At 40.5% G+C, this 23437-nt stretch overlaps 1 protein-coding gene across 1 annotated transcript; it reads left to right on the top strand.

Annotated features, from left to right (window-relative positions):
* The first annotated feature begins 1420 nt into the window (after window positions 1-1420).
* DDX18 (DEAD-box helicase 18) lies at window positions 1421-18512 on the top strand. Its single transcript, XM_010367918.2, has 14 exons — window positions 1421-1615; window positions 4508-4792; window positions 6708-6851; window positions 8214-8349; window positions 8700-8800; window positions 8914-9113; window positions 9199-9313; window positions 11676-11815; window positions 12047-12208; window positions 12575-12727; window positions 13380-13493; window positions 16411-16467; window positions 16754-16931; window positions 18037-18512. The coding sequence occupies exons 1-14, from the start codon at window positions 1531-1533 to the stop codon at window positions 18177-18179; spliced, it is 2013 nt and encodes a 670-aa protein (XP_010366220.2). The 5' UTR covers window positions 1421-1530; the 3' UTR covers window positions 18180-18512.
* Window positions 18513-23437: the final 4925 nt, after the last annotated feature.

Consider the following 23437-nt stretch of genomic DNA (forward strand, 5'->3'; position numbering starts at 1 on the left):
GAGATAAATGTTTGTGTGTGTGTGTGTGTGTGTGTGCTTAAATTTCTGACTCATCCTTCAGCGTGCCTGATCACTAACAACTTAATCTAAGCACATGATTATTTGTCTTGGTTTTCCAGTCCAATCCAATATGATTTCCAAGTCCATTCTTTCACATTCTGTTTAAACTCCCTTCCAAGTTTGCTCCCTCTCTGTTCCTCCCTATAATCATGTCTAATCTCCAGGGTCTCATGTTCTGCCACTCCAAGTAAACAGGTTAATCCAGGTTTCATGGACTCTTCCAGTTGTTTAGCTCAAACTGATTATTATTAAGGGGAATTTTAGGGCATTGGGCCAATTTTTAAAGACAAATATGAATTTGTATGGAAATCTCTAAGTATTTTAATGTTGATAACAATTTTTAAAAAAATTAAATACTGTATGCATACCCCTGTCTTCCTCCCCATCCCAAAAAAAAGACGACTATTAGCTAGTCAGATTGCAATTTCTGTCCTGGACTCCTGAAGGGTCCATGGGTATACTTAGGGAATATATAAACCTCTTTTTCAAACTGCAGTCAACCTATTATTAATGTAGTAAAGTTAATTTAAATTCATAGCAATTAGTATTTTTAGTAAGTTAAAAAGAATAATTTAGGATGGAATGAATGGACTTGGAGGAAAAATAGAGTGAAAAGCAAGAATATTATTTTGAGAAATGTCATATTTATGTGTGTATGTGTGCCAAGTTACACAGAAATTGTATTTCTGAGGAGAGTGGCCAAACAAGTTTAGAAACGCATGTATATAATTTAGTTTTATTCAGTTTCCCAAATACAGTCATCCCTCAGTATCCACAGGGGATTGAGTCCGGGACCCTCTATGGGTACCAATATCTTAGGATACTCAAAACCCTTACAAACAATAGTGTAATATTTGCATTTATTTTACACCCAACCTCCAGTATACTTTAAATCATTTCTAAATGACTTGTAATACCTTATACAACCTAAATGCTCTGAAAGTGGTTATTAAACTGTATTATTTTTAATTGTTTTTTTTTTTTTTTTGTAATGTTTTCAATGAGGGAGTTGGTTGAATCCACAGATAGGAAACCCAGGTACAGGGAGGGTCAACTCTAATTCTGCACCCACAGAGGATAGGAACATAAAAATGCCGACTCCCTATGGGCTGCTTCCCCTCCACGCTCTTTCTTCAATCTTCCTGTAGGGGGTGCTCAAATGAGCTTTTAGTACAGCGTGAAGCCAGTGCACGGCCTGGCCTCCACTTCTCCAGGGGGCGATGTAAAGTTTTTGGTCGTTAAAGGTATCGTGCTGCGCGCGTCTGGAAGCATTTCCACTCTGGAGCATTCTCGTTCCGCCGGGTGCCAGCGTTCCTGTGACGCACTTCCGGTTGGCTGAGCTGCGCACATGTGACCGGAAGGGAAGTAACGTCAGCCTTGAGAACTGAGTAGCTGTACCGTGTGGCGCTTGTTCTAGAGAACTGAATAGCTGTACTGTTGGCGCCTTGTTCTAGGCACTTCTTGGACAGCATGTCTCACCTGCCGATGAAACTCCTGCGTAAGAAGATCGAGAAGCGGAACCTCAAATTGCGGCAGCGGAACCTAAAGTTGCGGGGTGAGATGCGTTGACTCGCGATGGCTGAGGAGTCCCACGCGCCAGTCCTGGCGCGTTCGGGCGGCCGGGGGCCCAGCTGCTCCGTGTGACGGAGGCAGCTTCCCCTGCAGAGTGTGTGACTGGGGAGAGTGAAAAGGCAGGCTCCACTCGGGGCCTGCGCTGCTGCCGACTGGTCGCGTGACTCCAGCGCTGCTCCTGACCTTTCTGAGCAATCAGTTTCTTCTTACAGCGTTAGAGCAAGAGGCCTCCCGGTTCACTTCTAGGCTTGCGGCTAACCCTGCCTTTTGCATTTCCACTTTACCTTTTGATCCCCTCACCACCTGCAAGTCGCACCTCACCCCATCCCTCTTTTCCGGTTAGGCTACATGGAACGTTCTCATTTCCACCCACTTTTCACATCTATGTAATTCCCATATTTCTTTCTCCGAAAGCCCGTCTGGCTGTTTCTAGAGCTTCTTTGGTACTATTGCCTTCCTCTACCCACCTCCACACACTCTCCTAGCACTTTCTCACAAAAGCTTCTACATATTTGTGTCCTGCGCGGTCACCTAAATGAAAAGGATTTTACATGAATGTCACCTTTCTTACTTACCTCATTTGCAGTCCCAGTGTCCTGACAATGGGGCCACAGATCTTGAAGTAATTTTGTTAACTTATTGTCCAGGTTGAGATATAAACTTCCCGAGGGAAAGGTTGAAGGCACAGTGCCTTGCCCCAGTTGGTTTTCAACAGACATTAATTGAAAAAAAATTCTGCAGGAGGCAATAGGTTTGTGAATTTTAGGAATATGTTTTGAAGTACTCTTATATTTCTAATTCCTATAGAATAATACTACAGCATTACTAACTACTTTTCAGTGCCTGTGTAAGTAAATTTGAACAAAAGATGGTGTTTTCTCTTTTTCAGTAAACAAACAGGGAGCCTTTGGTAAGGACATTCTCAGGTACAGTCATGTACATAATAGGAGGGGGGATACGTTGTGAGAAATGAGTCATTAGGGGCTTTTGTCGTTCTGCGAACAGCTTATAGTACACAAACCTGAATCTACTACACACCCAGGCTACATGGTATAGCCTGTTGCTCTTAAGCTGTCATCCTGTACAGCATGTTACTGTACTGTACTGAGAGAATTGTAACACAATGGTAAATGTATGTATTGCTAAATATATCTAACCATAGAAGAGGTAGAGTAAAAATACATGTACATATGACATGAGAGATTTTTTTTTTTTTTTTTTTTTTTTTTTTTTTTTTTTTGAGACGGAGTCTTGCTCTGCCGCCCAGGCTGGAGTGCAGTGGCCGGCTCTCAGCTCACTGCAAACTCCGCCTCCCGGGTTGACGCCATTCTCCTGTCTCAGCCTCCCGAGTAGCAGGGACTACAGGCGCCCGCCTCGTCGCCCGGCTGGTTTTTTGTATTTTTTAGTAGAGACGGGGTTTCACCGTATTAGCCAGGATGGTCTCGATCTCCTGACCTCGTGATCCGCCCGTCTCGGCCTCCCAAAGTGCTGGGATTACAGGCTTGAGCCACCGCGCCCGGCCGAGAGATTTTTTTTAAATGGTACATCTGTATAGAGTACTTACCATGAATGGAGTTTGCAGGACTGGTAGTTACCCTGAGCGAGTCAGTGCGTGGTGAGTGAATGTAAAGGCCTAGGACATTACACGACTATAGACTTTATAAACACTGTACACTTGGGCTACACTGTTTAGGTTTTTAATACTTTTATTCTTAAATTAACCTTAGCCTGCTGTAACTTTTACCTTATAAACTTGTTAAATTTTAACACTTAGCTTACAACACAAGCACATTGCGCAGCTGTACAAAAAGTTTCCTTTGTCCTTATTCTATGTGATTTTTGTTTTTTTTTTTTCTTTTTAAGCTTTTTGTTAAAAATGTAAAGACATGGACATATTCAGTATCACTGTCTTCCACCTCCATATCTTGTCCCCCTGGAAGATGTTCAGGGGCAACGATAGGCATGGAGCTGTCATTTCCTATGATAACAGTGCCTTCTAAAATACTTTTCTCCCTGAGGCTCTTTTACAGTTGATTCTTACATTTTTTTTAATAAGTGGAAGGAGTACATTCTAAAGTAATGATCAAAAGTATAGTAAATACATAAACCAGTAACATAGTTGTTTATTATCATGTATTATGTATTGTACATAATTGTGTGTGCTGTACTTTATGTGACTGGCATCACAGTAGGTTTGTTTACACTAGCATCACCGCAAACATGAGTAATATGTTGCACTACGACATTGCAACAACTGATGGCACTAGGTGATAGGAATTTTTTAGCTCCTTTATACTCTTATGGAGCCACTGTATATATTGTCCTTAATTCACAGAAATATCATTGTGCACGCATTACTGTATTTGTGTGTGATAAATACTGGGGCAAATAAGTGGTCTTATCAACTGAATTTTCAACTCACTGCGGTCTAGAAGAGTTGAGGTTGAATGTTTTGAAGTGGTATGAGAAATAGTACTTGTGCGAATGAGTTGTAAATGTCTTTTTCAATATATCAGTTAATCATATGTTTATCAAATATTTATGTTTATTCTGTAACTACCATTATCTGACCTCATCTGTTTAAATATTTGACCTCATTGAAGTTTTCCTGTCCTAGACTCCTTTTAAGGAGTCAGAGGTACGGTTTTTTGAAGTTAAGAAATCAATATTGCTTTCCCTTTTCCAGTATTGTCTCTTTAAGATAACTTACTTTCCCTGTAAGGGAACACCATAAAATTATAAGTTGTTTTAATTACATGAAAGAGAAGAAAAGCTAAATAATTCGTGTCAGGAAGCCATGGAAGTTCTCATTTGGGATTTCAGTGTTTATAAGTAAACTTCTTTGTCACAGTGTATGTTCTGTTTATTTAAACAGGGGCCTCAAATCTGACCCTATCAGAAACTCAAAATGGAGATGTATCTGAAGAAACAATGGGAGGTGGAAAGGTTAAAAAATCAAAACATTGTGTGAATGTGGGCTTATCAGAAACTCAAAATGGAGACGTGTCTCCAGAAGCAGTGGAAAGTATAAAAGTTAAAAAATCTCCCCAGATATCCACCGTATTAGCCAATGGAGAAACAGCAATGCAGTCTCCCAATTCAGAATCAAAAAAGAAAAAGAAGAAGAAAAAGAGAAAAACGGTGAATGATGCTGGGCCCGGTAGGTGTTCATTATCTTTGAACTTCAGCCATTTAGTTTTTCACAGACGGTTATTGTTCCTCTTTCTATTACTGTTGTGTGCACATGCCATATGAGAATTCCCTGTACTCAACCAGTATATTAGAGATCAGCCTGGTAGCTAATGAAAACGTTTTATTGGCAGAAGCGGGGAGTCCATTTCAACTTTACTCAAAATACTGAGGAATAGACTTTTAATTTCACTAACCTTGAAGAAAACTTCACTCTCAGAAAAGACTGTCCTTAGAGTTCTAGAAATTTTCTCCCTTTGAAAAGAGTTTTAGTTACAAAGTATATAAAGTAGGAAACTTCTGAATAAACAGAACATTAATTTCCAAGTGCTAAGAATGGCAGGAGGAAAAGGAAGGAGTATTTTTTGAAGGTGATGGAATTTCAGTAAGCTCGGATGAAAGAATGCACATTTTAATTGAGATTTGTACAAGCAGAGATTTCAAGGTAGGATAAGATAGGGGTCAGCAAACTATCCCTCCTTCTACCTATTTTTGTAAATAAAGTTTTACTGGGTCATAGCAGTACCTATTTGGTTGTGTTTATGGCAGCAGAGATCATAGGACGTGCAAAGTCTAAAACATTTACTATCTGGCCCTTTGTAGAAAGTTTGCTAATCCCTGAGTTAGAACATCCTATTCATGTATTTTACCTGAAATAAGAGTTTTATTTAGAAAGGAGCTTTGAACTTTCCCAAACATGCTACTGCCTTCATGATGCCTTCAAACAAAGGTCATTGTAATCCTGTTCTAAAATTTTTGCCTTCACAATTCTTGTTTTGAGTATGCCCCAGGAAGTGGTATCATTTCTGCTCTCAAACATTGAATCACAATGATGGGAGTTGTAACCCTATGGGTTTTTGTTTGTTTGTGTATTTGTTTCTTAATGAGATGGGGGTCTCACTGTGTTGTCCAAACTGGTCTTGAACTCCTGGGCTCAAATGATCCTCCCACCTCGGCTTCCCAAAGTGCTAGGATTATAGGTAGAAGTTGCCACACCCAGCCATCTTATGGGTACATTTTAAGAACTATTCCAGGGAAAACAAAATAAGCCATGGAGGCCATCTGAAGATATCTATGGCTTTTGAACATACAAGTCCTACAAAGTTGACTATTTCTTGGAGGGGTGGCCGTAAGGTACAGGGAAGAGACCAGTACTGGGCTACAGAGAGTCCTGGGTTCTATTCTAAGTCATCGCTAATTGCTAATTGCTAATTGCTATTCTATACATCGCTAATTGCTGTATATTTGTATATAAGCCCAGCATGTGGTTAATCTGTTTGACCTAGAGTCGAACATTGAAAAGAGAAATGAGAAGTAGGACTGAAAAGGTAGTTGGGGCCATGTGAAAGTTGTGAATGTAGAAATGAGAAGCTAGGAAGCTCTGCCTTTCCTCCCACCCTCATCCTTGATAGCCAAGGAGCAGTCCAGTGTATGTCATCCAGGCAAGTGGATTGTTGCCCTTTACAGTCTATCTCTAGTAACATGAAGAGCCTTTGATAGTAATTGGCGTGGGAGGAAAAATGAGTGCTTATAATGAGTTGTTAAAGATTATGTTAATCAGATATGCTTTCTTTCCCCTCAGTGGAGTATGTGAAACTTATAATTGGTATCTTTATACTGTTTAGTTGAACTTGTTAAAGTTTTACATGAGATGGTATAATACATTAAGAAGCCTAAATGTTTGGTCACCAAGTCTGTTTGTACCCTGGATTTTTAAATATAACCAGTCATTTTTCATCTAACAGAATTCTTAACAAAGTAACACAGAATATATTTAGCTTTTGAAAATACACATCTTTACATCAGAAATCTTCTGTTTTGTTGATCTCATTTGGAATTTTATTTTAAGGAAAAAATTTTTCGGGTTTTGTCTTTTAAAACCAAAGATGCAAAAAAAGCAAAAACTGAAAACGAAGGGGAATCTGAAGAAGAAAATGCCAAGACTCCTAAAGAAACAGAAAATAACGTGGAGAAGCCGGATAATGATGAAGATGACAGTGAGGCGCCCAGCCTGCCGCTGGGACTGACGGGTAACGTCCAGGAAGTTTTTTAGACATAACTTCTTTAAAATGTACCTCTCTTAGAGGATTATAGGTTTGAAGGTTCAGTTGTGACTTTTAGTTTACCCGGAAAAAGTAACTATCAACAAGAAACTTCTTTTGTAAATCTTTCTGCTGCTTTTTCTCTTTATCTTCTATTTTGTGGTGTTTTAGTTCTTTTTGTTCCTTATTATTTTGCTTTTGTCCATTCCTGACACTAAATATTTTGTATGCACACAAGCAGCTTCTATGATTCTTTGGTTTGTCCTTTTCTAAGGCTCATTCTATGTTGTAACAGGAAAATCATTGACCCTGTACCAGGTTAACCTCCTTTGACCTCTGTTCCTTTATAAAGTCAAGTTTAGACTAGAATTCACTACTCCTAACCAGGTATGTCAAGGAGTTAATTGAGTTTGTTTGTTTGGTTTGGGTTAGTTTGTCTGTTAAAATGTTGAGGCCCAACCCCAGACCTGCTTAATACAAATTGCAAATGTTTTGGTAGTAGCTCTCAAGCAGGGAAATTTGCCCCCCAAGTAAGATGAGTAACTCATCCTGGTTTGCCCAGAACTTTTCCAGTTTTAGCACTGAAAGTCCCACATCCCAGGAACCTCCTCTGTCCCTAGCCTACTAAGATCATCCTAAGCCTAGGAGACATTTTTGCTTCTCGGAGCTAGGGGCAGTCTGCTGGCATTTGGTGAGTGGAGGTCAGAGATGCTGCATAATATCATCTAATGCACAGGATAGCGTTTCACAACAAAGAATTATGCAGCCCAAATGTCAGCAGTGCCAAGGTCAAGAGTGATTGGTTTAAACCCTGGGCATGTGGAGTGTGGGGAACCCCCGGATGATTTTGATGCCTCCTGCTGAAGAACCACTGTACTACTTGATACGTAGACTCAGCCTAACATTCTGTGGCTGTATCTAACTCTTCTGTGTCTTGCTGGAGTGAGATTAACAGTTTTTTTTTTAATTGACTTAGCACTCCGTTTTTATTAATGTTCGATGTTTTCACTTTTTAGATCAGATTTCTTAAGCATTTCATTTATCTCTGGACTCTCATTATTTTCCTTGTCTTGGTATTTTTATTTTATATAAATTCCTCGGTTATACCTTCTCTCTACCCCTTGTTTTGTTACAGTATAGACTCTGGACTATAACTTACACAGCCAGTAACAATGGAGAAACTTGAAAGATAAAGGATCTTTTTGTTGATATTATCAGACATGAATAATTAAGGTTTAGCCTTTTCTTACTGTGGGAAGCCTTTCTAGGCAAAATAGATTTAGGCAACTGTAGCAATACTAACTTTTTAAAAAAAATAAATTTGCTAATGATAAATTGTCTTCTGTTTAGGAGCTTTTGAGGATACTTCATTTGCTTCTTTATGTAATCTTGTCAATGAAAACACTCTGAAGGCAATAAAAGAAATGGGTTTTACAAACATGACTGAAATTCAGCATAAAAGTATCAGACCACTTCTGGAAGGCAGGTATGATTAACACTGAAGCTTAGATATTGGCATCTACTTTTAGAACTAGTAGATTATAAAGAACATACCAGTATATTCTGTTGATTTTCTCCTATATGTTGGGTCATGTATCCAGCATACATTAAAGACTTTAAGTTAATTACTCATGTTTGAAGGAAAGTGTTGGAAAGATATTCACTGCTGTTACAGCACAGTTCTGACTTATGATTTCAGTATATAACCCAGGTGATCAGTTTCAGCGATGTAGACTTCTTGTTCATTTTCTAGCCTTAGTGCCTAAAGTGTGTGTGTATAGTACATCGTAAATGAGTAGGCTAAATGTCTTTCTCCTTTCCCTTTTTAATATTTAGGGATCTTCTAGCAGCTGCAAAAACAGGCAGTGGTAAAACCCTGGCTTTTCTCATCCCTGCAGTTGAACTCATTGTCAAGTTAAAGTTCATGCCCAGGAATGGTAAGCTTTCATCTGCTTGTTTCTGCCATTATTTTACTAGAGGTTTTTTGTAGCTGTTACGGACTCAGTGGTGACAACCACGTTTAGACTTTCGCCATATGTATCATTTTTAGGAACGGGAGTCCTTATTCTCTCACCTACCAGAGAACTAGCCATGCAAACTTTTGGTGTTCTTAAGGAGCTAATGACTCACCACGTGCATACCTATGGCTTAATAATGGGTGGCAGTAACAGATCTGCTGAAGCACAGAAACTTGCTAATGGGATCAACATCATTGTGGCCACACCAGGCCGTCTGCTAGACCATATGCAGGTAAGAGATGCAGTGCTTGTCTCATTGTCTTGTATGAAACATAAACTGACAACTAATAGTTGTTCTTTGTCCTTTGTTTTGTTAGAATACCCCGGGGTTTATGTATAAAAACCTACAGTGTCTGGTTATTGATGAAGCTGATCGTATCTTGGATGTTGGGTTTGAAGAGGAATTAAAGCAAATTATTAAACTTTTGCCAAGTAAGTAGGTAGCATCTGCATTTGGTTTGCAAGGTATCTGTTGGAAGTAGATAAGTAGATTTTCTGTTCCTACAGAAAATCTGTACTAATGCCAGAACTTTACCATAGCCAAGTGAGATAGTTGTGCCAGTTAACCTGAAAGGTAGTTTGGAATACAAGCGTCAAACTTATTAATAACTTGATATAGTAGTTTTGCTGTTTTAGAAGTTATAATGCATATTAAACAGTCTTCACATAGGTCCTGTCCTCCACCTCTTGCCCGTTCTTACCTCATCTAACATCCCCCAAGTAGCTGTAGATTTGTTGCCTTACTTGTACATACCTTGGTTATAGTACTTGCAACATTATGAACTGGTTATAACTAAGCCCATGGTTTCCCTCATTGTATAATTTATTTTTTAAAGCTTTATCAAAGTATAATCAACATAATTATATGTACATTTATAATGTCCAATTTTATGTTCTTTGATTTGTTTACCACTGTGACACCATCACTGCAATCAAGAAAATGAACATGTCTATCCCACTCAAAGGTTTCCTCCTGCCCCTTTTCAGTTTCTCCCTCCCACCCCTCCTTACACACACACCTCGTCCCCAAGTGAGTATTCATCTGTTTTCTGTCACTAGATTAGGTTGCATTTTCTGGAAATAAAGTTGCTGTGAACAGTCATCTACAACTCTTTGTAGAGACATTTATCTCCTTTTCTCTTAAGTAAACCTAGGAGTGTCATAGTTGGCATGTGTTTAGTATATGTTTAACTTTTTAAAAAACTGCCAGATGTTTTCCAAAGCGGCTATACCATTTAACATTCCTATGAGCAGTGCAAGAAAGTTCCAGTTCCTCCTGTTAAGTCTTGACCATCAGGTAATGTTAGCCCCAAGTTTGTTCTCTTTTAAAGTTGTGGTATTCTTGTCCTTTACATTTCTATATAAATTTTAGAATTGGTTTGTTAGTTCCCCCCTCTTCCCTCCAAAAAAGTCTTGGATCTTGATTGAGATTTTATTGAATAGAGATTACTGGAAGAAAACAGTATTAACTCATAATAAGGTATATCTCCATGTGTTAGATATTTTATTTCTCTATAATATTTGGGGGGGGTTAGGATACAGGTTTAGTCACATCTTTTGTCAGATTTATCCCCAAGTATTTCATTAAAATTTCAAATTCCAATTGCTCGTTGCTTTAATATATGTACATGCACACACACATACATATATACACACACACAGTTGAATTTTATATTGATCTTGTATCTAGCAAGACAGTTAATCCTGTACTGAATGAATATTCAGTATGGCTTTCCAGATGATTGTAGCCTTTTGGATTTTCTGTATAGGCAATCATGTACAGATAAAGACAGTTTCACCTCTTTATTTATTTATTTATTCATTTTCTTATCTGATTGCCCTGGCCAGAACCTCCAGTATGGTACTGAATAGAAGTGATGAGAGCAGACATCCTTGTCTTGGTTCTGATCTTAGGGGAAAGCATTCAGTCTTTTACCATTAACTACATATGAATTTAGCTGCAGGTTTTATATACATGCCTTTTATCAGATTAAGGAAGATCCCTTCTGTTCCTAGTTTGCTGAGGATTTTTAATCAGAAATAAATGATCAGATTTTTTTTTCTGTCTGCTGAAGTAATCATGTTTTTTCTTTAGTTAACATAGTAAATTGTATTGGTTGATTTTTCAAATGTTGAACCACCCTGCATTTGTAGAATAAACCTGCCTAGTCATGATCCATTATCCTTTTTATATATTGCTGAATTCACTTGACTAAAATTCTATTTTGAATTTTGCATATGTGCTCACGAATTGTATTGGTACATAGTTTTCTTTCCTTGTTAATGTCATGTCAGGTTTTTGAATAGTGTAATGACTGACTTCAAAGAATGAGTTGACATATAAGTATAATAATAATAAATTATAATTATATAATAATAAGTATAATAAATTATAATAATAAATCTCTTTAATTTATTAGAGAGTTTGTGAATAATTGATGTTTCTTTCTTAAATGTTCAATATAATTCACCAGTGGAATCCATTTGGGCCTGGAATTTTCTTTACATGAAGTTTTCAACTAAAATTTCTTTAGTAGATATGAGGCTATTTAAAGTGTTCCTGTTTTCTTCAGTTGTTTGTCTTCGAAGGAGTTTGTCTGTTTCATCTAAGTTCTCAAACTTACAGACCTAGTGTTTCATGATATACCTGTTTTACCTTTTGTAATATTTGTAGAATCCGTAGAGACATGATATTTCCCATTTCTGATATCTCTACCTAGAATATTTGTAGTTGTGAGGCAATTGTAAAGATTCCCTAAAAGATTGGGGTTATTTTTATACGTATCTGTTTCAGCACGTAGACAGACTATGCTCTTTTCTGCCACCCAAACTCGAAAAGTTGAAGACCTGGCAAGGATTTCTCTGAAAAAGGAGCCATTGTATGTTGGTGTTGATGATGATAAAGCTAATGCAACAGTGGATGGTCTTGAGCAGGTACTTTTTACCAATAACTGAAAACTGTAGGGATCTTACTTGGTGTTTTTATGTAATTGTTGGAAGGATCATTCAGAAAGCAAATGGGTTAATGAACTTTTAAAATGCCATAGGTGAGGCATGACAGTTTACATACCATGTTTATCAGTGCTGTTGATCAAATTGCACAAGTTAGGAAACGGAAAATGTCCACTTGGTTCATTTGTATCTGTCTCCTTAAACGCTTTCTAGGGATACGTTGTTTGTCCTTCTGAAAAGAGATTCCTTCTGCTTTTTACATTCCTTAAGAAGAACCGAAAGAAGAAGCTTATGGTCTTCTTTTCGTCTTGTATGTCTGTGAAATACCACTGTGAGTTGCTGAACTACATTGATTTGCCCGTCTTGGCCATTCATGTAAGTGATGATGATGAGCTCATTGAAAACAGGGTATGCTTATTAAGCCCTATAGATTGTAGGATTGGAGGTATTGCCCTCTCCTCCAAACATTGTTCTGAGTAGTTTGATCACCACTAAGTGATGGATCCTGTGTGAAGGATCTCAGCTGGGTGTGGAGGGGTATGAGGACTTCGGAAGAGTACAAGACAACTCAAGCCCCTCCTTGAGGGGCTTGCAGAACAGTTAGGGAAATAGGACACAGGCCAAGGGATGAGCTCGAAATAAAGTAAGGTAACAGTTCCACAATTTGGGGGTTCTGCTGCTGGACTTCCTAGAGACCATCTCAAGATTCCAGCTCTAAAGGATGTTTTTATTTAATTCTAGGGAAAGCAAAAGCAGAATAAGCGTACAACCACATTCTTCCAGTTCTGCAATGCAGATTCGGGAACACTATTGTGTACGGATGTGGCAGCAAGAGGACTGGACATTCCTGAAGTCGACTGGATTGTTCAGTATGACCCTCCGGATGACCCTAAGGTAACTGGCATCATTGGGGTATCTTCAGAATGACTCTGCATTAAAGAGTTCACTTATTCTCCCAGTTCCCTGACAGAAACTGCAATCCACATTCAAGGTAAAGATCCCTACTATACAGTGACTGCAGTATTTCTCTGGTATTGATAAGTATTTAAGGCTTTTCGGGGCTCAGAGGGGCTGTGCAAGAGGATTGAGAAGTATCAGTGGGACTTAAGTTATGAAAATGAAATCTTTGGAATGATCTCGTAAGAAGAGCAGATGCCTGAAGGAAATAAAATTGCTTAAGGAGGTAGATAAGCTTCTGTAGTATATGTGGTAGAATAAGCTTCATTGAGAAGTATTTTCAGCAAACAATAGATTAAAGCCGTTTTGATGATGAAGCACACATAAGACTCATTTTATTAGATCACTGTTAATGCAAACATCATGTCCAGCTGTTTTTTTTTTGGCCTCAATCATTGGCCTGTTGGGGGTGATGTGCGCAGAGCGATTCCTGGCCCAGCTTTGTAGGGGTGTGGTAAAGGTGTGTGTGGCCCAGCACCGCAGGAGTGCACCATCTCAGTACAGACGTGCGCATACTCAGGATACAGACACACAAATGGGCTCATGCGGAAGTCACTGTGTTAACTCAGGTTTTCTTTCTCCACCAAAGGAATATATTCATCGTGTGGGTAGAACAGCCAGAGGCCTAAATGGGAGAGGGCATGCCTTGCTTATTTTGCGCCCAGAAGAATTGGGTTTTCTTCGCTACTTGAAACAATCCAAGGTAAAGATCTTTACTTGGAGAAAAGTTTCTCTTAGTGTAGGGATTGTTAGCAAACACCATTTCTACATGTGTCGGAGGAGTCTCGAGTCTGGACAGTGCTATTACAGCCATTCTTGTGGCAATTAAGCAAGTAAGGTTTTATGTACTTCTAGCCCAAGAAGTGAGTACAGAAGGAACTGCCCACATGTCTCGGCTTTCTAGCTCTGTTACCCAGCAACGCCTCTGTGTCCCAGCCTCTCCTTTCCCATTCCCTCCAGCCCTCTTTTAAACCTTCTCCACTCCTTTGAAGCTCCCTCACACCTAGTCATCTCTGCCTCTGCTCCCCCTCTTTCCTCTTACCTCGTATGAAGCAGTGGGGAATCCTCGTTCACTCTAGCCTCTGCCTCCTCCACTGCCCTCTGTCTCCTATTCATCAACTCTTGGCCTATAGTCTCTTTGCAGTTGGCGCTTTCCCATCTCAAATTTCTCACTGTAAAAAAGTAACTTGAACCTAAAACCTATTCTTCTACCCCTGTCTGCAGGATAGCTACTGTCGCCTTTTCTCAGTCTGCCTTATTGGAAAAATGGTTTATATTCTTGCCATTTACCTCCCTTTCAGTCCCCAACCAGCCTAATTTGGTTTTAGCTTTCTAGTGTCACACCAGAATTGAATCCATCAGAACCCTAGGTGGCCTCTTTATTTCTAGGCCATGGGGATGCATATCACGCCTTTTCCTCCCTGACATTTCCATCCTCATTGGCCTTTCTGGCATAGGCTTCCTCTACCCTGGAACCACAGGCAGTTACCTGAAATTGCTCTACAGCTTTTGCATACTTTCTCGAGAATGCTTGGTTTCAGCTAGCCCCTGTCTTTGCTGGGAAGCTATCTCTGATCTCCTGCCCTCCTCCTTGTTTCCATAGCACAGGTGCTCATCGGGTTAACATGTCTTTTTTTTTATTATTATTATGCTTTAAGTTCTAGGGTACATGTGCGCAATATGCAGGTTTGTTACATTTGTATACATGTGCCATGTTGGTGTGCTGCACCCATTAACTCGTCATTTACATTAGGTATATCTCCTAATGCTATCCCTCCCTCCCCTCCACCCCACGATAGGCCCCAGTGTGTGATGTTCCCCACCCTGTGTCCAAGTGTTCTCATTGTTCAATTCCCACCTATGAGTGAGAACATGCGGTGTTTGGTTTTCTGTCCTTGCGATAGTTTGCTCAGAATGATGGTTTCCAGCTTCATCTATGTCCCTACAAAGGACATGAACTCATCCTTTTTTATGGCTGCATAGTGTTCCATGGTGTATAATGTGCCACATTTTCTTAATCCAGTCTATCATTGATGGACATTTGGGTTGGTTCCAAGTCTTTGCTATTGTGAATAGTGCTGCAATAAACATACGTGTGCATGTGTCTTTATAGCAGCGTGATTTATAATCCTTTGGGTATATACCGAGTAATGGGATGACTGGGTCAAATGGTATTTCTAGTTCTAGATCCTTGAGGAATCGCCACACTGTCTTCCACAATGGTTGAACTAGTTTACAGTCCCACCAGCAGTGTAAAAGTGTTCCTGTTTCTCCACATCCTCTCCTGCACCTGTCGTTTCCTGACTTTTTAATGATCGCCATTCTGGCTGGTGTGAGGTGGTATCTCATTATGGTTTTGATTTGCATTTCTCTGATGGCCAGTGATGATGAGCATTTTTTCATGTGTCTGTTGGCTGAATAAATGTCTTCTTTTAAGAAGTGTTTGTTCATATCCTTTGCCTACTTTTTGATGGGGTTGTTTTGATTTTTTTCTTGTAAATTTGTTTAAGTTCTTTGTAGATTCTGGATATTAGCCCTAGCCAAAATTGACAAATGAGATCTAATTAAACTAAAGAGTTTCTGCACAGCAAAAGAAACTACCATCAGAGTGAACAGGCAACCTACGGAATGGGAGAAAATTTTTACAATCTACCCGTCTGACAAAGGGCCAATATCCAGAATCTGCAGGTTAACATTTCATTACTTATCTTTCTCCCCGACAAAACGGCAAGCTCTCTGAGGGCAGAGTCCAGGACTTAGGCACCTGTTTTCTCTCTATCACCTAGCACAGGCCTGTTGCTTTTCTAATTATTATTATTATTATTATTATTATTTTTTTTTTTTTTTTTTTTTTTTTTTTTTTTTTTTTTTTTTGAGACGGAGTCTCGCTCTGTCGCCCAGGCTGGAGTGCAGTGGCCAGATCTCAGCTCACTGCAAGTTCCGCCTCCCGGGTTTACGCCATTCTCCTGCCTCAGCCTCCAGAGTAGCTAGGACTACAGGCGCCCGCCACCTCGCCCGGCTAGTTTTTTGTATCTTTTAGTAGAGACGGGGTTTCACCGTGTTAGCCAGGATGGTCTCGATCTCCTGACCTTGTGATCCGCCCGTCTCGGCCTCCCAAAGTGCTGGGATTACAGGCTTGAGCCACCGCGCCCGGCCTGCTTTTCTAATTATTTAATGAGTGATAACTGATGGCAGATCCATCCCGTAGGAGTTTGTGGTCATCATGGCCTCCGGTGTCAGAAGCCTCAATACAGGACTATGGGGTATTAGGGCCCCTCTTCTGACATGGAGAAAAGGGGCTGATGGCCCTTCTGACTAGAAGCTTCAAACTGTTTCATGGTTCCAAATAGTCAGGATTATAGAGATTCTTACAGAAAAGTGCTTTACTGACTCTATCCCTATCCAATTCCTTGCCTTTCAGAATAAATGAAGTTCAGATTGCCTAACTCAGCAGAGCAAAGATGAAACTTTCCCATCAACATTGGGATACTAGAAAAAGCAGATTTTCCTGTCTGTCCTGAGGGAGTTTCATAGGCCGGTTCATCCTTCCCTGTCTTCAGTACCCAGTATCAGAATGCCGATCATCCTGGTTTACTAATCTTAATACTTTTGATTTCTAGGTTCCATTAAGTGAATTTGACTTTTCCTGGTCTAAAATTTCTGACATTCAGTCTCAGGTATGTGCTTTTTAAACGTTTTCGTGAGTAGGCAGGAACCTTGTCCCAGCACTCTCTTTATAGTGATTCATTGGGCAATCACTGTCCTTTAAAGTCTACCCTGTTGTAAAGTGAGGATCAGACTGTGTGGTGTATAAGGTTTCTTGCTATTCTAGTTACCACCGCTCTATGCCCTCTTTAAATGTTTTCTATGGAGTGGCTTTGCTCTAGGATATTTGAAATCTGGTGTTTTGCAGGTTGTTGTTTGTTTTTAATTTATTAAAACCAGTGTTTCTTTCTATTTCAGCTTGAGAAATTGATTGAAAAGAACTACTTTCTTCATAAGTCAGCCCAGGAAGCATATAAGTCATACATACGAGCCTATGATTCCCATTCTCTGAAACAGATCTTTAATGTTAATAACTTAAACTTGCCTCAAGTTGCTCTGTCATTTGGTTTTAAGGTGCCTCCATTCGTTGATCTGAGTATCCTTTTCTTTAGTGAAGTTACCCTGGAACTAAGAAACAAAAGCTTTGGGGACAGAGGGGCATTTTGGGCTTTGCAATGGATTAGTATGTTTTCTGGCTCAGACTGGAGGCTCCAGTGTTCGCCCTACTCAATGTCTGCTTGTCTGTGCTAGCACAGGACATAGAGGTTGGATGGGGTAAGCAGGGATTAATCATTAGGATGGGGTGACAGGGACAAGGCAGCTTATGCCTTGAGCCTTCAAAAGACAAACTTGACTGTCAAGGAGAGACAGAGACAGTTGTGTGTTCCAGGCAGAAACACAGGTAAGAAAGCAAAACTTCAGTGTTTGCTGAGTTCGCACTGTGCTGGTACTTAGGTGAATGGGATGTTTTGAAGCTAAAGAGAGGATGGGACCTTTCAAGGAGTTTTAATCCTCTTAGAGCCCCCGGAGGGTTTTATACAAGAAAGTGGCAAGTTCAGCAAAAGAAAATAAAACTTAGGTGTTGCTTAAGATAAAAGGCAGAAGGAGTACTTCCAGTTGCTTCAGTTGTGATTTAAAATTTGTGCCTTGCAGAAGAAACTGAGCAGCTGAAATGAGGCCTGTGCTTCACTGCCATTGGGAGTAACTTCTGAGGGGACTAGAGGAGCAAATTTTGGGTCACCATCCCCATTTTAAGCATTGAGTAAACTGAAATGAATGAATGTCGAGTCCTGTGGAAGAAAGAGCAGCTCCTTCACTTAGGCATTCCTAAATCAATTCCGAGGAGAAATATAGTCATTCGTTTTGACACAGGAGGTGTTTTTTTAATGTGCTCCTATCAACTTCCTGATTAAACTCATAAATCCCTATTCACTGTCATGAATTTCATTGTGTGGAAGAAATAATTAATATGACTATTACACACCGAAGTTTAAAATCATACCTGCTAGTTTAAGTCCACAGTCACGTGGCCACTCCTAATTTTCTGGAAATTTGTTGCATAGGCTTATGTTCCCACATTTTCATTGTTGAGAATGGGGTTGTGGAGGGACAGCAGTGTTCATGCTGACTTTTTCTCTTTGTAGATGTTAGATTGGACTTCATTATCTTTTTTGCTTGATTTCCTTAACATTTGCCTCCAGACGTCAACAGCAATGAAGGCAAGCAGAGAAAGAGAGGAGGTGGTGGTGGATTTGGCTACCAGAAAACCAAGAAAGTTGAGAAGTCCAAAATCTTTAAACACATTAGCAAGAAATCGTCCGACAGCAGGCAGTTCTCTCACTGAAGACATGCCTTTCTTTCATCTTGAGTAACTTTGTTCTAAAATGAATTTTTTTTTTCCCTTGATTTGACAGGATTTTTGTAGACTTTAGAATTTGGACTTACCTAACAAGAGTATAAATTGACTTGGGTTGCAAGCACTGAGCACTGTTACTTCTGTCGGGTCTCTCTTTTATTTTTGGGACATAAAACAGGCTTTAATTTTCTTGGTTGCCCAAGGGCAGAGTAAGGAATATATGGTCTTTCTTGTGATTATATAATATTTTAATTTTAAATATCCCTTCCTCATACACAAAAATGTATGTTACTGTTTTAATATAATTCTTTTTGTACCTTTCCTTCTTGTTTTGTGAAGACTTTTGTGGCATGGATTGCTGTGCTCACCACTGTAAAAGGTGACCTAGTATACTGGGCAGCTGGTGGCAGTGCAGAAAAGAGTCTCAGGTTATTTTTTGTTTTCTGTTATTTCTTGGACCTTGACAGTATCTAATGACTCCTCCTGAAAATGCTGCAGTGTAGAAGAGCAGAGAGCTTTGGGAAATACCTAAGAAGCACCTTAGGATTAGGGTGGCATTGCTTTTATAGAGTCTTGATTTTAAAGCAATGGGCCTTTCTCAGGTGTTTCGTTTTTTGGAGCAAAAACTATGGTTTGTAATTAGAATAAAGTGTCACTAAGCAGTTATAACGTTTGATGGGTGGAGGGTAGGAAGAGGATGGAATTGAGATGTTTGAGCCTCATTTACATCAATAGAGGTGTAATGTACTGCATTTCTTCATTTGGTAGCATAGCAAAGACTTTAAAAACACGCATACAAAGAATGGTGATGCTCCTCATTCAGATTTGTTTAATTCAAGGTGGTTTGGATTTTGATAAGCCTTTGCACTCTATAGAGTACTTAGAAGACAAGGGCAACTTACTTGGAGTTAGAGCCAGGCCATCAGACAGTGCCCAGCACACATTAATGTTAGCTTCTTTCTGAGAAAAAATACGGCCCTGAAACAAAAAATACATCTGCTGTGAGGATTGAAAATGAACAAAGTTAGAAAAAAACAGCAAAGTCAGTGATTTAGTCAGGTGAGTTTTTTGTTGTAGGAGCAGTTGATTCGTGTATTTTATGTAGTATATAACTACAAGATAGTACATTTTTTAGCAGTTCAAAACCAAAGTTGCTAGCATCATTTTGCTGTTGTGCCAGTTAATCATAGGATCCCATTAAATTAGTGCGCTCACATCTAATGTAGAGAAAACTGTTTGGTAAAGAACATTCCAGTAGGAAAAGAAAAGAACAATCTTCCATTTCTGGACTTGGCCACCATCACCCTGGTCGGACCTGTCCTGGGCTTCCAACCTTGACTGCTGAGCTTCTGGCTTAGCTTCTTGGGTTCCTGATTTCCTGGTGTTTAATAACTCTCTCCAGGATCATGTTTTTCTGATTTTGTTTTTCAGAAATAATGTTTTTTAAAAGACAAAAACAAAGGGAAAAATATTTAATTACTGAAGAGAAGTAAATACTATTGGTATTTTGTACATAATCTAATTTTTATATGCATGTTGGTGCTTTTTAATTTTTTTATCGAAAATGAAGTCATCTACCTACTACTTATAACCAGCTTGTTTCAAAACATGTTTTTTCCTGTGTCATTAAATAATTACCTCAATGTTGTATTTCGTTTATGGATACTTTGTTGACCCTTACTTGGTCTGCCAGGATTTACGTTCAAGATACCTACCTGATTGTGCCAGACTGGCTCTCCGTATCTCAGTATGTCTGGTGCTCCTACTGGTCTTGAGATTGTTTATCTCTAGTATGAGTCAGTCTCGAGAGGTTTTGTAAGAAAAGCATATAAACAAAGTGGACAGGGTTGGCCCTGCTATATAAGAACTTACTTCAGGTCCATTAGCAGCCTCATCCATGATCTCCATTACCTGTAGTCAACTGTGGTCTAACTAGGTCAGCACAGTACAATAATACACTTTGAGAGGCCACATTTACATGACTTTTATTACAGTATATTGTAATTGTTTTATGTTAATCTCAGTGTACTAATTTATAAACTAAACTTCTGTCACAGATAACGTATAGGAAAGAATATATAGAGGGTTCATTGTTGTCCACAGTTTCAGACGTCCACTGGGGGTCCAGGAATGTATCCCCGGAGGATAAGGGGGAACTACTGTACTTGCTGGGTGCTGTTTGTGATTGTAGTGGCAGAACGGTCCAGGACCAGACTTGACCAGCCTGGCCAAATTCAGATATGAAAGAGCCAGTTACTAGTATCACGTACCGTGAATGAAAGCAGCACCATCTGCAAGGCTCATGCACAGTAAGGGCTTCATATGTTCCTGTGCTAAGAGCACATTTGGTAGCAAATGTGAGCGTTTGATAGGTGGGATTAGGTGGCTGCAGCCATGAAGGTTTGAAGGCAGAATGTGAGGTGGGGGAGCCAAGCACATCACTACATGCCGGTAAGTCTTTGGGTCCTGTGGGCTGCACGTGATAAGATTGCTATGTCTAAATTTATTTAGTCTCAGCCAGCCTTGTATAAATAAAACAAGATACCCAAAACAGGATTTCTAAGTTATACAGGGTTTATAAGTGAGAGCTCTGTAACCAGAATGCCTGGATTCAAATTCCAGCTGGTGCCACTTGCTAACCTCGGGGCTGATTCAGGAGTGATGCGAAAGTAATAATACCTCCTTCAAAAGGCGGTGCTCAGGACAGTGCCCAGGTGCTGAGTGCTCTGTCTATGGTACCTGCCTCCGTGCGCCTTACACGAAAAACTTGCTGCCATACAGTGGCAGATACAGAGGCTCATCCTAAACCCTGAGCCATTCTGGGCTTTGGCATACAGGCAGGATTTCTAGCAGTCTGGATCATTTGGAATTCTGGAGGGCAGACTTGGGCTTTGGAAAGTGGTCCAATCCTGCAGCACCTTCCTAAGGTAGCTGTCAAGTATATTAATGCTGTTTTCAACATTACTGAGTGTGGGGTGGCAGCAACAACAGTGTAGTGTGCCTTAGGATAACCTAATTCATCATAAATTAAAAGCCTGTTAGATGTCATAAACTGCTGAGGACACAGAAGAATATGCCCAGATCCTTCTTAGGATGGATACAGATTAGAGAAGGTAGGCATAAATTGTTGCAATATTGTTTTCCAAATGATGTGATAGATGCAAGCAAATATTCCAGCTATTTTTATTAAGCCTGGAAATCCTCCATCCTCGGATGCAGGCAAATATTCCAGCTATTTTTATTAAGCCTGAAAATCCTGCGTCCTCGGATCCTAGTAGTGGACTATGATTTTCTTGCCCCATCTCTAGGAGATTCTGATTCAGTAGGCCTTTGCCAGGGTAGAGGTATGCAGGTGATGCTTATGCTCAGCTAGGTTTGGGAGCAACCAGACTAGAATCCATTCACATACAGACTCTTAGTAAATGTTTTCTGCTCTCATCTTGCAAACTCAAAGTGCCCAGCAAAGGAAATAGTGTTAGTATGTTGTAGTCATTCACAAACTAGGGCTGCCCGGAAGAGAGACAGGCTGGGGCTTTCGAGAGAGAACCAGCTGTGTTTCATTTGAATGCCTGGTGTCAGAAGTAGGACAGCCTAGCTTCATGGAATCTCCTTGCACCGGACAAAACCTCCGTATCTCTCAACAGTGCTCCATTCAATCCCTGTCCATTGTTGTTGGACCAGACATGAAACCAATTTGCCTTGGCCACGTGTCTTTGAGAAAAAAAGCCACTCTCCCTTCTGGGAATCAGAGCACGTGTACCTTTAATATAAGAGGGGAATGTGGAAAATTCTAACTGGATGATCACTTTTCTGTGGAGGGAAAAACACACTTTTTGTTTTGAGGGGCTACCCAGTATCAAACTTTTTTTTTTTTGAGACAGTCTTGCTCTGTCACCCAGGCTAGCGTGCAATGGTGCGATCTCGACTCACTGCAACCTCCATCTCCTGGGTTCAAACGATTCTCCTTCCTCAGCCTCCTGAACAGCTGGGACTACAGGTGTGTGCTACCATGCCCGGCTAATTTTTTTTTTTTTTTTTTTTTTTTTTTGAGACAGAGTCTGGCTCTATCGCCTAGCCTGGAGTGCAGCGACGCAATCTCGGCTCACTGCAAACTCTGCCTCCCAGGTTCACGCCATTCTCCTGCCTCAGCCTCACTAGTTGCTGGGACTACAGGTTCCCTCCACCACACCCAGCTAACTTTTTTGTATTTTTAGTGGCGATGGGGTTTCACTGTGTTAGCCAGGGTGGTCTCGATCTCCTGACCTCGTGATCCGCCTGCCTCGGCCTCCCAAAGTGCTGGGATTACAGGCGTGAGTCTGTTGGCCAGGCTAGTCTCAAACTCCTGACGTCAGGCGAACCACCCGCCTCGGCCCCCAAAGTGCTGGGATTTCAGGTGTGAGCCATCTCGCCTAGCCCGCATCCAACCTTTTATTTGGAGACAATACCTTTCAAGTACTGGTAGTTTGCTGAGATCACCTCCCATCGGACGAGCAAAAATGCCTCCCATGCAGCCAGGGTGGGGCTGTGACCTGGGTTTGACTAATCACATACACTTGCCCAGAGTAAATCAGTTACTAACTAATAAAACAGGAGCAGAAACAGTAGACGTAGCAACTTTCTCATCCAGGGTCCAGAGGCAGCTGTGTTGGGAACAGGCAGCTCCGCTGTGGCACCAGGCAGCAGCCGCACTCACACCAGGTTGAGTGTGACTGAGTGTGTGCCATGACTGGCTGGGTTCCTGCGCTTTAGCTACCTGCCCTTGTTCCTGCCTATTTTGCAAGCCTAGTTCTGCAGCCATTTCATATCTTTTCAATGCATTCTGTTTCAGTTTAAATTTCTCAGAGTGGCTTTTTGTTGCTCATAATTAGCCCAATGATGTAATAGCCGCTAAGGTTTGGTTTCCCTCTCCCTCTTGTTAAAGTGTCCAGGTCGGCCGGGCGCGGTGGCTCAAGCCTGTAATCCCAGCACTTTGGGAGGCCGAGACGGGCGGATCACAAGGTCAGGAGATCGAGACCATCCTGGCTAATACGGTGAAACCCCGTCTCTACTAAAGAATACAAAAAACTAGCCGGGCGACGAGGCGGGCGCCTGTAGTCCCAGCTACTTGGGAGGCGGAGGCAGGAGAATGGCGTGAACCTGGGAGGCGGAGCTTGCAGTGAGCTGAGATCCGGCCACCGCACTCCAGCCTGGGCGACAGAGTCAGACTCCGTCTCAAAATAAATAAATAAATAAATAAATAAATAAAT

Source organism: Rhinopithecus roxellana, chromosome 14 (assembly GCF_007565055.1).
Source record: "Rhinopithecus roxellana isolate Shanxi Qingling chromosome 14, ASM756505v1, whole genome shotgun sequence".
In the NCBI taxonomy this organism is placed as follows: domain Eukaryota; kingdom Metazoa; phylum Chordata; class Mammalia; order Primates; family Cercopithecidae; genus Rhinopithecus; species Rhinopithecus roxellana.

Excerpts from the sequence above, each read along its gene's own strand:
- DDX18 (XM_010367918.2), top strand. The coding sequence starts at position 1,531 with ATGTCTCACCTGCCGATGAAACTCCTGCGTAAGAAGATCGAGAAGCGG. Across the intron at positions 8,801-8,913 it reads AAAGTTCATGCCCAGGAATG|GAACGGGAGTCCTTATTCTC; the intron begins GTAAGCTTTCAT and ends TATCATTTTTAG. Across the intron at positions 12,209-12,574 it reads TGCCCGTCTTGGCCATTCAT|GGAAAGCAAAAGCAGAATAA; the intron begins GTAAGTGATGAT and ends ATTTAATTCTAG.